General features: G+C 41.6%; 1 protein-coding gene across 1 annotated transcript in view; it reads left to right on the forward strand.

The window, feature by feature from the left end:
* The window catches only part of LOC310879081 (protein unc-13 homolog B-like), a 109,776-nt gene extending 93,721 nt beyond the window's left edge, over positions 1-16,055 (forward strand). Inside the window, exons 31-40 of the mRNA XM_083793513.1 lie at positions 5,601-5,689; positions 6,523-6,669; positions 8,093-8,216; positions 9,291-9,344; positions 9,511-9,588; positions 10,710-10,857; positions 12,165-12,221; positions 12,822-12,914; positions 13,765-13,924; positions 14,457-16,055. Of these exons, the coding sequence (XP_083649639.1) occupies positions 5,601-5,689; positions 6,523-6,669; positions 8,093-8,216; positions 9,291-9,344; positions 9,511-9,588; positions 10,710-10,857; positions 12,165-12,221; positions 12,822-12,914; positions 13,765-13,924; positions 14,457-14,742 (1,236 nt within the window). The 3' untranslated portion in view covers positions 14,743-16,055. The remainder of the gene's footprint in view (positions 1-5,600; positions 5,690-6,522; positions 6,670-8,092; positions 8,217-9,290; positions 9,345-9,510; positions 9,589-10,709; positions 10,858-12,164; positions 12,222-12,821; positions 12,915-13,764; positions 13,925-14,456) is intronic.

The raw sequence follows: 16,055 nt of genomic DNA on the forward strand, positions 1-16,055 counted from the left end.
GGTTGGTATAGAAATCAATCAGATGTTTTTTAAGATTACAGCTCCCTCATTTCAGAATTACTGACGTACCGGTATTCACTTTTTTTCCTACATTTTGGGCGGGAACCCCTTTTTATGTTTTAAGCAATGCTTCAACTATTGAAAAATAGCAGTTTCAGTTTTTTAACTAAAATCTTTGCTTCTGAGGGGTTCCTGGAACAACATAATTATTTTCAGATGAGGGTCGGCGGCATATTGCATATAACTTTTGGGGTCCTTGACATGAACCACTGATATTGAAACATGAGGTTTTTCAGAAAAAAATACGGGCCTAAATGGGTTAAGATAAATTGGGTAATATAGCAAGAGAGAATGAGATGGATAGAATGAGAGGACGTGAGTCGTGAACCCAGAGCCAGACGTATAAACCCACGTCATAATGGTTAGTTATGTGGTTATGGTACAGTACAGTACAGTACTGCATGTGCTAACTGGTTGAGACTTCAATATGCTGCCAGGAAAAAAGATAATTTGATTACTGTGTAAGTGTGGACATGAGTGAGCTGCAATTTAAAAGACACTTAAATAGTTGATTAACACGTAAGGTCTAGTTGACCAAGCCCTGCCTATAGGATAGACTTCCCTGCTAGAATCTTTTAAAATCCTGACAAACCTGTGTGTTCATTGATATTTCACCGACTGACTTTGATTTATTTTCCATTCTTGTTTTCCATGTAGAAAGCTGGAGTGTATTCATTTCTTAGGTCATTAGTTTTGTAGGTAGAAATCATCCTTTAAAAAACCTGGCTTGCAGTGGTCAGCACCGTTGCCTAATTTTTTTCTCTTTCTTTTCTTTTTGCTTTTGTATGACATTAAAGATTTTGTCCTTTGTTTCCACCAAGAAATGTCATACTTAATTTAAACATGTTCTATGTCTAGTTAAATATTCTCAAATGGTAACTTTAATCGAATCAAATTGATTCCAAGATTTTTGCAAAAGGAAAGGAAAATCATTTCTAATCGGTGGGCTAGGAGTCGGACTCTCCTTTTTCTCCCTGGAAATAAAAAATGTCTGGGTTTCCGAAGGCTAGGGCTCTCCAAACCCGGGATTGGCATCGGAGAGTCGTAAGATTATCACTCTGTGCTGGAAGTTGAACGAGGTGCATGAGTGTAGTAGTAGTAGTAGTAAGTAGAGCCTTGCAGACAGTGTTGTTTTTGGCAGGACATTTCTATTTTAGTTTTAGTCCTGGTCTCTTGAATAGCTTCCATTTAGTTTTAGTCAAATTTTAGTCTCCCGGAATGTTTTAGTGTTAGTCTAGTTTTAGTCGACTAAATGCCATACGATTTTAGTCGACTAAATCTACAGTTGATTTAGTCGACTAAAATGTGTTTTGGCGGGCCTTGATGCCGTCGTAAAGACTGATTTTTATACTGGATCTCTTGTCCACTACTAGTCCCTTCCTAACACTTTTGTCCAGTTTTTATTTGTTGACGAAATTGTCAGCATATTTAGTCTTTAGTTTTAGTCGACAAAATCACCACTGGTTGCAGAGAGACATCGAATGTTTCCATGTGCAAATGATCAGGAAGCCTTCTTGTGAGAAAACCTTGAATGAAATAGACAAGTCTGAGAGACTAAGCATGAGTGATAGCAGGACCGAGTTGTATACGTACTTGCGCGCACTGCCGGTTCCTTTGTTCATGACGTAAGCAGCATTACCAGACATCAACAAATAATACATTATTTTATTTCCTTTGTATAATTTTTTTATCTGAGGGTCTGGTGTTGGAAAACGACAGCCCTGTGTGTGTGTGCTTCCACATTGTGTTTTTATCAGTTCCTTTGGAGTGCAATTCAATCTTGTAGAAAAAAAGTTTGTATAATATTAATGAACTTCTCCATTGTGTGAGGATTTCTTTTCCACTATGATTTGAAATGGAAATTATGTTCTCATATTCACCTCTTGAAAATAATGGTTTAGTTTTTCATAAAATATAAGTAATGGTACTGTATGCCTTTCTATTATCTCCTTATTCGTCTAGACTCTAGTGCAACAAGAGTATGATTGCATGGCACGGTGTTGGTATTCCTACAGTACATGTGTTTGATTACTCTCTTAATCTGTAGAATAATGCAATATTGCTAATTTGGTAAAGAAAATGTAGACGCAGAACATTTTTGTTTTCCAATTCAAATAATACCGTTGGAATTTCATTATAGTGGACTACCTTTTGAACGTTTGTTTAGTTTTTATTTTTTCGTGTCTCTCCGATTTGTGTTTGTGATCTTCAAACTAGTTTGAGGAGGGTGAGGAAGAAGAGGAGGAAGTGGTAGATGAAGGAGATAAAATAGAGGTTAAGGTTTGTGTCTCAAACATTCGTTGTATTCCCGTCACTGTTGTGTTCCACCCCGTCATTGTTCTGTATTACTTTGCCCAATCTTCCCCCGTAGAGTAACTAAACACCATTTTCCTTGTGTTGTCCACATCAGCCTCAAAGTGGGACTCGTCACTCGACCCCATTGGGGTTGGTGTCTTTGAACGTTAGCCTCTGTTGTCCTCTGTTGTGTTGAATGTCAAGCCTACTGTACACTGACCTTGTTGTTTTTACCTGACCTCTTGCTTTAAAGGAGAATTCCATGCGAGAAGGCTTTCTTACCTTTATTTGTAATTGTTACTGTATGTCCCCGCCAAAGAGGTCCAGGTGTTATTTTGTGCAAAAGCGCATTATTGGTTATTTCCCATAATATAAGCCCTCAATGAATTTAATTGAATGGGGCATTGGGGGTGTTATGCTAATTTGCTTATTTCCATTGCTCAAAAATCAATAGTACACTTAACTACTTATTTTGATGGAAATAAGCGAATTAGCACAAAAACCTAACCCGTTGAGGTCTTATATTAGGGAAAATAGCCAATATATATAACAAAAAATAACACCTGGACCTCTTTGGTGGGGACGTAACAACTACAAATAAAGGTAAGAAAGCCTTCTACCATGGAGTTCTCCTTTAAATTTAAAGTAGGTTGCTGTCACTCAGTGCCAAACATAATTACATTTTATCTTTACCATTTGTATTTATATATAAGGAGACCGTGGGTGGCTTGATATCAATGTCTCCAAATCGAGCACACGCGTTGTGCTTTTGCAATATTTTAGGGCTGTACAATTATTGCTAAACGGGTATGGGTACCGTCCTAAAGTCGGCTCTTCGTTGCTACTGAAAACTTTTAACGAGCCAAAATCATTTCGGCACTACAGCGGTAAAATATAGGAGTATGAATCGGCCCTTACCCTAACCGCATGTTGAAGCCACGTGTTAACCGGCCGGCGGCCACCTATGTGGGACTAACTGGACGTTGTACTAACGCGTGCCCCACTGGTCAAATGAGGTTTTAAAATAACTTTCACACTTGCATAATTTACGAAACACCATTAAGAACTTTTGCATCAACTGTGCAGCCCTAACATCTGCTATTCTTTAAAAAGCAACCTTTTGAATTGCCTCATGTTGCTGAGATGCAAAAGATCAGAAATGCTGAAATACACGCCTACACTTGCATTCTTGTTGACCCTTTTCATTGTGAAATCATTTAAGTTTTTAGATCATAATTTGTTTGTAATTTTTTTCGTTTGTTTGTTTTCTGTCTTTGCATAAAACGTTTCTTTTGCATAAAGATGGATGCATCAATAGAAAAGGTATGACATTCCAATAATAAGGCTGGTGAATGATGTAAGCAATCGGTAGACTGTACCAATAGTGGGTTCATTCAGTTGGGTGGTATTGTACAGTAGCTGGAACTAAAGATTATACCAATAGAAGGAAGGTTTTACGCATGCATGCACACAAGCACACACCTGTACACATACATACGCACAATTCACACACACACACATGTGCAGTCATATAAAAACGACATGGGCATTGGGTGCAGTTACAAAAAAACGACATGGGCGTTGGGTGGGCACGTGTACCGTACACACACACACAAACTAATTCACAAACCTATCAATACATACTGGTATCGACCTTCTCTAAACCCTTGAAGCTCTCCTTTTTTTGTGTGTTCTAGCAGAACCTTCTCTCTCTCTCAGTCCTTATTTTATACCCTTACCGTGTACTCTGCACAGACACACTATGAATCAGAAAGTCCAATGGAGCGTTCACTTAATGAGCCAAATAATGGTTTGCACTAGCCCCAAGCAAGGCGTTGTTTGTTTGGGCGAGGCTAGTAGTACCTGGTCTGTCTTTGACTTGTTGCTGGGAAGATGCCATAATCATGTACTATAATGAATCCAATGCATTTGTCCCATAGGCATTTCGTGCTTTATTTATTTAAAGACCTTTTAAGCGTCGTACAAAGCCAACTCACACAATATTTCGGGCCAAACAAAGAATTACAAAGAAGAAAAACAACAAAAAAAGGGTTGTAACATGCCGTTTTTTTCTACTTTCTAACTCTTTGTTTGGCCCGAAATATTGTGTGTGTTGTCATGATTTGTCACGACAAGAGTTGGCTTCGTACGACGCTTAAAAGGTCTTTAAATAAATAAAGCACGAAATGCCTATGGGACAAATGCATTGCGATTCATTTCCTGGGCCACTCGTTGTTCTGAAAGGGGGAGGGACTGCGACGCTCTATTGAGCTAAGTGCTCTGTTCCATGTATCGTCGCGTAAACGAAGTAGGATAAAATGTGACGAATGGCATGATTAAGGTGTGTCACAATGATATAGGATACTAGATGTGGATATTGTGATAACTTGAACTAATATTGCCCAGCTTTAGTTAGTTACATTAGTTGCTATTTTGAATCCTTTGAATCCTTTTTTTACCCTTCAATTCTTTTAGACCCCCTTAACTAATATTGCCCAATTTTGAATCCTTCCGTTTTTTTTACCCTTTTTAGACCCCCTTAATTAACCACAATCCACCCTGTGCTTTTTTTTAACCTCAGTGCTGTTATGGTAAATGTTCTATACTGTATCATATTAAACTATTTTTGAATGTGCTCCCCCTGAAAGCCGGAGGTTGCAGGTGAAAAGGTGGGTTGGTTTTAGCTTGTTTGTGACTTTGTGTGTTGAACTAAGTATTTTGTGTGTGTGTGTGTGTGTGTGTGTGTGTGTGTGTGTGTGTGTGTGTGTGTGTGTGTGTGTGTGTGTGTGTGTGTGTGTGTGTGTGTGTGTGTGTGTGTGTGTGTGTGTGTGTGTGTGTGTGTGTGTGGCGCATCAAATGGCACCATCTAATTATAATATTTATGATTAATCTTTATTAGCAATCTTATAGCTTATATCAGAGGTCTTCATATATAGAGCTAAAAAGCAAAATAATACAATTGTGAAACAAGAAATTGTAAGATTGTTTTTGTTAACACATTTTGGGACGGGAACCCCTTTTGGTGTTAGCATTATGTTATGCTTTAGCTGAGCTTGTAGATCTGCTAGTTTTGAAAAAATCGACTGACATGGAAGCATGGCTTTTTCAGAAAACTGTCAGGATGTAGAAGGCATTTTTAGAATCTGATCTCAGGTCAGAATGTGTTAATCTCCTGCTGCTCTGTCCGGTGACGATCAGGTTCCTCACTGATCCCAGCCTCTCGTCTGTGTGTTTTTTGTCTGCAGCTGGACACTGAGGCCAGCGACGTGCTGAGTTCCCTTCAAGTCAAGCTGAACAACGTCCTGGATGAACTCAGTACTACGTTTGGAAACAGGTGATGCCTCTCGCGCTCTGTCTGTCTGTCTGTCTGTCTCTGTCTTTCACTCTCTCTCTGTGTCACACTATGCACAGTGTTGCACGCACGCATGCAAGTGTGTCGTGTAGGCCAAGGGGGTTCTCAACGTTTTTTGGCTGGGGGAGACCCCCGGAAATGCTTTGGCCATGTCTCGCGACGAACATATTGTATCCTGGGGAAATGCATCCGCAACGGATGATATTCCGTGCCCGACACTTCCGCCTCTGCCTTCTGGTTGTGACCAGGCTTTTCTCTTCGCAGAGGAGTAAGCCTGGGACCGAGGCTACTGGCACAGTATGTTTCAAACAGGGGGTCCGAGGCCTAATGCGTGTCAATGGAGCGTCGCAGTCCCGCCCCCTTTCATGACAACGCCAGGCCCAGGAAATGTATCCCAATGCATTTTTCCCATAGACATTTCAAAACTTATTTATTTAAAGACCTTTTAAGCGTCGTACGAAGCCAACTCAAGTCGTGACAAATCATGACAACAAACACAATATTTTAGACCAAACAAATAATTACAAAGAAGAAAAACAACAAAAGAGTTGTAACCTGCCGTTTTTTTCTACTTTCTAATTATTTGTTTGGCCCAAAACATTGTGTTTAGTGTAATAATTTGTCACGACAAGAGTTGGCTTTGTCCGCGGCGTATACGTCTTTAAATAAATACTTTGTGAAAATTCTATGAGGAAAATGAACGGGAATTCATTCTCTCGAGGGGGCGGGACTGCGACGCTCTGTTGGGGATCTTTTAGAAAAGAATGTGCATGACGACCACGGCACCGACATCTTTTATCTTCTCTCCACCATAGCTTCCAGAGCCGAATCAACGACTGCATGAGACAGATGGCCTCACTGCTTTACCAGATCAAAGGACCGGTCAGCGACAAAAACAAAAACCAGCTGGATGCGGATTCTGACAACATGCTCCGCCCACTGATGGAGTTCCTGGATGGGAAGTGAGTAAATAAATGGGAAAAAGTGGGCACTTACGGTATGATACCTTTAGCGTTACATTTAGCCCTGTACTGTATAGACAGGATTGCAATGAGCAGCACAACCCTAAAATCCTGTATTGCCAGTTGCTTAAGTTATACCTGGAATTTGAACTCCCATTTTTGAGAATTCACACAGTAGGATAAATATTGCTGCGTTCACACGAGGCACATGCAAAGATCACAGGATATTTGTGGCTTTAGTTGCTTCGCAGCTACAGTTGTAGCTTTGTATCTGGTATAGTTGAAACCAGCCCAGCTTCAATGTGTAGCTTTAGCAGCAGCTACAAACATTGGATGCATCTTTGCATCTTCATTCATGTCGCGGGCTTCCATCGACAATGAATGGTAGACTTTGCCCGTGTCAACACAGTAGGCTATAGCGCTAACATAACACACAGAAACTTGTCAAGTGCGTTATAATAATTACGGTAGATCACTTGAAGCAGACTTTTCAAATTCAGCATTGCCATTAATTGCGCTTTGAACAACCCCATTGCCCCAGTTGTCCAGTCATTCACCAGAAATGATTGATGATTTATTTAGCTCACCTTTAGCAAAGGCACTTTGCACCCATTCTGGGCCGGGAACCCCTTTTAACAGTTTCCGTGCTTTGAATGGATTACTCCAGGTTATTGTCGCTGCCATATCGGACATACGCGCCTTTTGTTTTATGTGTTTAATCCGCCGTAATGTAAACAAAAAAAAGAAAATCCGTCATCGCCGCGGAGAAAGAGAGAAGATGCATCTGTTTTGAGATGAAACCGGAAATCGTCACATGCTGTGGGCTGCTAGGGCTTCTGGGAAATTGAGGCCAATGTAAACGAATGGGGTTCAACGCCTCATGGAGGAGGGTCCTGTGCTGCGTCTTCCGGGTGTACCAAGATGGCGGGTGGTACGATCGTTCATAACAGACAGAGGAAGCTTTTTTCGCTCGATTTTCGCGGATTAAAAGCCCAAATAATTCAGCGTATGCTCTAAAGGTAATACAACAATCTCGGCAGTGAAGGGGGGTTGATTAAAAGTCTGATAAATCGTTTTCCGCAGTCAAACTGTTAATCATTATGTTATACTTTAGCTATTGAAAAATGGCATATCTACAAGCTCATAGCTACAAGCTTGTAGATCTGCTATTTTTGAAAGTATGTGAAAATGTGGCGCAAAGCAAACGTTTTTAACTCAAATCTTTGCTTCTGGGGGGGGGTGTCCCTGGAACGACATATTTTCAGATGGGGGGGGGTCGGCGGCCAAGTATATATAATTTTTGGGGTCATTTGACGTGAAAGGAATAGGAACATAGGTTTTTTTCAGAAAACTGTCAGGATTTAGAAGGCATTTGTAGAATCTGTTCTCAACCACACGACGCGTGTCTCTACTCTCTCTGCAGGTTGTCGCTGTTCGCCGCCGTGTGTGAGAAGACGGTCTTGAAGCGAGTGCTGAAGGAGCTGTGGAGAATCATCATGAACAGCCTGGAGAAGACCATCGTCCTGCCCCAGGGCACCGACACCTTTGTACGGTCGTTTTATTTTAATCTAGCCCATTCTGACCTGAGATCAGATTCTAAACATGTCTTCTACATCCTGACAGTTTTCCATTCTGACCTGAGATCAGATTAAAAAAATGTCTTCCATGTCGGTCGCTCTTCGATTTTTCAAAAAATAGCAGACCTACAAGCTTGTAGCGCGCCACTCGGTGGCAGACACACACAGCTCCTCTCTACAGTCACAGACACACACAGCTCCCCTCTACAGTCACAGACACACACAGCTCCTCTCTACAGTCACAGACACACACAGCTCCCCTCTACAGTCACAGACACACACAGCTCCCCTCTACAGTCACAGACACACACAGCTCCCCTCTACAGTCACAGACACACACAGCTCCCCTCTACAGTCACAGACACACACAGCTCCCCTCTACAGTGCTCTACTACTGAAAGTGACTCATTTCTCTCCAAAAGCACTTGAATATGATGGAATATGACTAAAGCTCACATTTCACATCACACACTAGCCCCCTGTTTTTTTCTTTTGAAAATCGATTTTTTATTTATTTCAATGAATCGATTCATATCGTCGGGATTAATATCGATATATATATTGATATATACGATATATCGTTACATGCCTACTTGATACTATCAATAGAGGCAGAAAAGCCAAAAACGAAAAAAAAAAAAAAAAAACAGTTTCCACAGTAATGGATTAAAACAAAGACGCTAAATGATGTACAGAATCCGTTTATTGGACATTACATTGTTTTCAAGCATTGAAATCGTGAACTCGTTTTCATGATTGCTTAGCATGGGATACAAAACAAAATGGCCATATTACAGAATCAAGATGCCTGTCATTCAGGAATCTGTACAGAATTATATATTTTATGTTGCCTTAACTACATTTACAGGATACTGCATTTGTTGCTGTCAAAAACGAGATCCTAAAACGGATGTTTTGTCAGCGTCATAAATCTACTTTGCTATCTTTGGCATTTGAACAATGAATATAATGTCTATTATAAGCATAAAGTTGTATAACAATAAGTACTGTCCATTAATCTGAGTTGGACTTTGTTTATTTCAGGGCGCTCAGATCCTCTCTGCTGCCAAAGAACTAGGCCAGCTCTCCAAACTTAAGGTACTGTATATACTTAAAAGTAGGCCAACGTTAAGATGCCACCATGCTTTCTTCTGCCATAATATAATACTGTTCATTTCAATCACAACAAGTTCTCTCAAGACACTTTAGTACATGTAGAGCAAGAGCTTCTAAATAGTTTTCTGGTGTGGTTTGTGTCATATAGGATCACATGGCAGGCGATGCTAAGAGCTTGTCTCCCAAGCAGTGTGCAGTGATGGACGTGGCGCTGGATACTATCAAGGTACAGTATACGCTTTACACTATGGTTCTGGATAACGGTTTTAAGGGCCCCAGACGGAGAGGTCTCCGTCCTGTAAATCAGTACACTCTGATGCCCAGGACGGATATTAATGATATCAACCGATCGCATCGCGCCACAGCCTAAGAGCGCCTGTTGCGTAACATTCGATGTTGCGCAACAGTGGGACGTCATAGAAAATGTCCCGCCCTGTTTAGCCGACGATTTTTATTGATGAAAAGCATCCCGTCTAATTCTAAGAAAAGATTATGTGTGTGTTAGACGGTCCCCCGCTGTCCAGTCGCTAGCGGTAGATTTAATCATACCTCCCTTTGTTGTCGATCACCGTTGGAGGGTTTTGGCTACATTTAGCTGCTACAGCCACATCCGGGATAACATCCGGTCCGTCGGTAAAAGTGCTCCGCTGCTTTAAATCGCTGGGAACATTTATTTAATGGATTAAATAACCCCCGGACAACTAAGGTGTCAAGGCAAGAAAATATAAAGAAGTTGCAAATCCAAATTATTGACGGAGGCGAAAAGAGTTTGTGGGTGGGAAAACTGAGGATTCCTGTCTGCTCACTAGTGCAGCGACGTCAAATTGACTTTTTTGTTTGTTTTGTTTTTACAGTATGTGTGTGTATTCTTCAATCTATTCAGTGTATTGTACTGTACATCTTCGAATTATATTGCTATGGAAATTGCAACGCAAACAAAGCTCGTCTACTTCCCTCGTCTCACTTTCTCTGTTTGGTATTGTTGTCAGTGGCGTGCACAGACATTTAGAGGGGCAGGTGCTCAAGTGAAAAAAAGGGCACCTTGTGCAGCACATTTTGGTGCTTTAGCTATTGAAAAATAGCAGATGTAGATTTGCTATTTCTTTTTATCGAAGAACCACTGACATAGAAAGATAGCTTTAGATTGTGGGGGCCTAAATAATATAGTAGAAGCGTTTTTTATCAAGATTTGATCAATGTCACCATGTCCACACACTACAAATTAAGAAAAAAAGATAACTTTTTTTTAATTATTTTTTTAGAGCACATTGCCAAAATGGGCAGGGGGTGCTCTAGCACCCCCTAGTGTATCTGTGCACGCCACTGATTGTTGTGTTCTCATCACAGCAATACTTCCACGCTGGAGGGAACGGGCTGAAAAAGGCCTTCCTGGAGAAGAGTGCCGAGCTGTCGTCTCTGCGCCACGCTCTGTCTCTCTACACTCAGACCACCGACACCCTCATTAAGACCTTCGTGACCTCACAGCACGCTCAAGGTAATGCCAGTGTTGTTTTTGGCAGCACATTTCTTTTTGTTTTAGTCCTAGACTAGAACAGTGTTGTTGTTTTTTCAAAAGTAGTGAAAATAGCTTATCTACAAGCTCACAGAGTGTTTTCTTCTAGTTTTTTATTTGACATTTATTTATAAAGGAGTCTTTTTTTCAAGAGAACTCTGTTTTAGTGTACAAAAAGTGGGGTGCACACGCTTATCCAACACAGAGTCCGACATGCGCAAATCACCCGGGAGTCCCGGCTTGCGTTGCGTCGTGCTTGCGGTTAGGGTGTGGGGTAGGGATTAAGAGCGTCTGCTAAATGCCTAAATTGTAAATTGTAGGGTGTCGGACCAATGACTGTCAGACTGTTAGTATGTCGGAACGTATGCCTGTAACCACAAAAAGTTGCAAATTACAAAACATTAGGATTTACATAAAACAGCGAAACATTTAAAATGCAACATAAGTCATAAGGCAAGAAAAATAATGGCACCACTAGAAACATTCAATAAAACCATTTAAGTAGGGAAGCAGGTCCAGGTAAACATTTGAAAGACCCAAGTGTGATCAAGTCCTTAGGTTTCAGATCTGTCTGCCAGGGATTCAAGCTGCAGGGGCAGCGCACGTGAAAGCTTCTTTGCCATGCTCAGTTTGAGCTTTGAGGACAGTGAGTAACCGGTACTCTCTTGAACTTAAACTTTAGTTCCTGGTTTTGTGTGTAATATAACCACAAATATATCCACAATGCATAGGATTCGATCTGATGCACGTAGATGTAAACACCTGCTAGCAGTCATCCAATAAACTACGGTGGACTACTGGCCAACGAATGTCACAAATATAACTGCCTATTTCTCCGTCTTTCTATAAAAGGACGGAAATGCCTAAAACATGCCGAACGTTGTCCATTAAATTGGCTACTTTATCGCAAATATGTTTGCCCCACCACCCAAGCCGAAGTAAACAATTTTTAAATGCGAAAGGATGAGAAATCATACTTTTACATTGCCAAAGCAAGTGTCAAAACATAAAAACTATTTAAGAAAAAGTTGGAAAGTATGAACAGTAAGAGAGGATAAATATGCTCATCTTGTCTCTGAAAAGGGTACCCCACTGTGAGCTTATAGATCAGCTATTTTCACTGAATTTAGTCTTGATGATCCCAGGGTTAATTCTGAATTTCTCTTTTGGGTCTCATGCTGAAATGTTCGGGAAATCTACAAATGTGTATTCAAAGTGTTCCTTAACTCAAAGGTTATTGACGCGTTACAAATGTCTTCTCTCGTCTCTTGTGCTGCCTCATGTGCCAGTGCACAACGGGAAGGGTATTAGGTATACGCCCGCCGAAAAAATACAGCCTAGCAGGGGTAGGTTACATGGAAAGCATCCAACAACAATCTTATCCCTGTCTCAACTTTTCCCTTCCCCTTGTACCAATATCGGCTCCCAAAACCGATAGGTCTACTCGACCTTATACTAACCCAATCCCTCCTGTCTACATCTCTGAGTGAAGCCTGCTGTCTATACTAACCCAATCCCTCCTGTCTACATCTCTGAGTCAAGCCTGCTGTCTATACTAACCCAATACCTCCTGTCTACATCTCTGAGTCAAGACTGCTGTCTATACTAACCCAATCCCCCCTGTCTACATCTCTGAGTGAAGCCTGCTGTCTATACTAACCCAATCCCTCCTGACTACATCTCTGAGTGAAGCCTGCTGTCTATACTAACCCAATCCCTCCTGTTTACATCTCTGAGTGAAGCCTGCTGTCTATACTAACCCAATCCCTCCTAACTACATCTCTGAGTGAAGACTGCTGTCTATACTAACTCAATCCCTCCTGACTACATCTCTGAGTCAACACTGTTGTCTCTACTAACCCAATCCCTCCTGTTCTGGATTATGCCTCATTAAATACATTTCTATTATCTTCCTCTTAAGTGTGCTATATCTGTATTTATACTAGGCTCAGGAGTCGACAAGCCAATAGGAGAGGTGTCCATTCAAATTGATTTGCACACCCATCCTGGGAACGGGGAACGCAAAGTTACTGTCAAAGGTAAGTTGTGGGCGAAAGGGCCTTTCTGTGTGGAGTTTTCATGTTCTCCCCGTGTCCCCTGTAGGGTAGGTACCCTCACATGTTCTCCCCCGTGTCCCCTATCGGGTAGGTAGCATCACATGTTCTCCCCCGTGTCCCCTAGGGTAGGTACCCTCCCATGTTGAAAGTTTGGTCCCAAGTAGGATTCATCCTCCAGGAAGCATGAATACGTTCAGGACATTTCATGGCGTTCCAGTCAGTAGATTTGGAGATATTTTGTTTTAGTAAACTAATGCTGTAAGGATACTAGTCATCCTTACGGCTTTGCCCATACAGGAACCAAAAGTGTGGTATAATTTCTAAGCCCCTCCCCAAACTGATATGGTCCAATCACAGCTAAGCATAACATGGGTTAGACAAACCTCCACCAATAGTTTTCCTATTATGATAAAACGTTGTTTTAAAAAAAGAAATGTCACGCACATATTTTTCCAGTGCATACGGCAGGCCTTGTTGACGGATTTGGAAGAGATTTTGAAGGTCTGGTTCCACAAATTAACCAGTATTTAATGTTTAAAATCCGTGATATTTACATTGGAATGAATGAGCCCGGCTGGAAAGTGTCCAAGTGGGAGTGTCTAAGTGGGAGAGGGCGGGGCTTAGCTAAAGGTGAATTGTCTCTCTGTAAAGTGTGTGTGTGTGTGTGTGTGTGTGTGTGTGTGTGTGTGTGTGTGTGTGTGTGTGTGTGTGTGTGTGTGTGTGTGTGTGTGTGTGTGTGTGTGTGTGTGTGTGTGTGTGTGTGTGTGTGTGTGTGTGTGTGTGTGTGTGTGTGTGTGTGTGTGTGTGTGTGTGTGTGTGTGTGTCCTCGTAGTTGTGGGAGCCAATGACTTGAAGTGGCAGACGTCTGGAATGTTCCGCCCCTTTGTGGAGATCACCTTGATCGGACCGCACCTCAGCGACAAGAAGCGCAAGTTTCAGACCAAGTCCAAGAACAACAGCTGGGCGCCCAAATACAACGAGACCTTCTACTTGTATGTCAAGCGACCAATATGCACCTTTTTTCAAACTCACAAATATTATACACGCTGCTGAAAAAGCTATTGAAAAACATAAATGTATTACGGTATCAATCTTTTATCTTTATCATTAATGTATTGTGTAGTGTATTGTTCGACACATTGTGGCACAACACATACGTATTTTACTCTATAGCAATTATTGCTACTGTATCACTATATAATACTTATCTTGTCCAAAGAAAATCACTTGCAGTACCCTAACAAGAGCATTTATTACTACTGTTAAATTAACAACAGCTTGTGAGTGGTACATATATTGGAACATTTTATTTTTCCATTTCCTGAAAAGTAACGGTTTTGATTATTCAAACGTTTCCGCCTGGTGGTGACGATAACATTAAGATAGACTGGACTGTGTAGACATTTACACAGCGTGCACGATGAGGTAGACAACTGTTATCTGTTCTGTTTGTGCAGTGTTGAGGTTAGGGTTGAGTGATTGTTTGAAATGAATACATAAACACAAGACCTTCCCTCTTTACAGTGTGTTGGGAAAACAGGACGGATTTGAATGCTACGAGCTGCAGGTGTGTGTGAAAGACTACTGTTTTGGCCGCGCCGACAGGGTGGTCGGCCTGGCCGTCATACAGCTGAGGGAGGTCGTGGAGAAGGGCAGCTATTGCTGCTGGTGTCCGCTGGGCCAGCGCATCGACATGGACGACACTGGCCTCACCGCCATGAGAATCCTCTCCCAGCGCAGCGGCGACGAGGTCGCCAAAGAGTTTGTGAGGCTGAAGTCTGAGACGCGGTCAGCCGAGGAGGGCAGATGAGCAGGGCTTTTGAGGAAGGAGTGAGATGAAGTAAGGAAGTTTGTTTTGGGGGGTCTTACTGGGTTCAAGAACGGACGGCTCCGAGAGAGCATAAGCTCTGTCGACTGGGGACTGGTTTAGTTTGAATAACGTTTTGTGGCTTTGCCGCTGCTGACTATTATGGCTCCCAGCCTTGCTCACAAGGCTCACTGGCACACGACACCGGGCAATTGAATACTTGTATTTCTGCTGTCCTCTCCCGCCTTTGCACGCTTTGATAAGTTAGCATATTAGCACACTATCATGTGGACTACAGGCCATTTACTAGTCGTATAGTGACTGTTACTCAAGACTACAACAAAATAAACATTTGGGGGGGGGGAAACAAATGCAAATAAAGACATTTCTATCCTGGACCTGGCTCAGTGGGCAATGCCAATTGCTTCATGGGAACCGAAGGTGTATGGTGGGTGACAGACCCTGCCCCAGCCATCCTCCTTGTGTTCTTCCGCAAATAACAATCAGCCCCATGTGTTCAATGCCTTACTCTCTGCAAACTGTGAATGTGTGAAGTTGGACAGTCTTTTGGAAGCTGTTTTTTTCCCTGTTTTTTTCCCCTGTTTTTCTCTCTAGCTCCAATGTGGGTGTTTTTTGTTTGTCCCCCCCCCACCCTCACCACCACCCTTGTATTTTTTTTTTTTAGTCAATGTGAAAATCCAATGTATTTATGTTGTAAATTATATTATGTATTTGTATTTGTATGGGAATTTGTACAGCTGAGAATAGGGTGGTCCCATTGTATAGTTTCACAGCAATTTCGCTGAATTCAGTGCTGAAAGTAAGTTATTGTTCTTATTGGTCTCTTGTTTCTAAGTTTTCATACTGTATGTATTGTTAATTTTGTATGTGGTTTTTTTAAATGATGGACTCTTGAAAGATTAGCCCCTGGGGCAAAAAAAAAAGAATCCATACAAAATCAAATCAAATGTAGACCCACCAAGACTTTGAGGTTGAGGTATACTGAAGAATCAATCGTTCTGTTCATTTTGTGCCTTGCCATGTATGTAAGGTCTGTCTTCATCCCCCTTACAACTGCCATTCCCCTTTTTTTTTATCTCCAAAAAAAAGGGATTCCCTGAAACCTTAAGCCAAGAAAATGAGTGAGGACATTTACCATAATGTCAACTGTTAAAAAGGACCTTAATAATACATGAAGCGTTGCCCAATAGGCCAATATGTGTATCGATACGTTTGGAACAATTGAAACCTTGCTTGTATAATCGCAGTCACAGCAATCCAACGTTTGGGGCTCTATTTCCCCTCATCCCTAAACT

This window comes from Protomyctophum parallelum (assembly GCF_964188405.1).
Source record: "Protomyctophum parallelum genome assembly, chromosome: 21".
In the NCBI taxonomy this organism is placed as follows: Eukaryota; Metazoa; Chordata; class Actinopteri; order Myctophiformes; family Myctophidae; genus Protomyctophum; species Protomyctophum parallelum.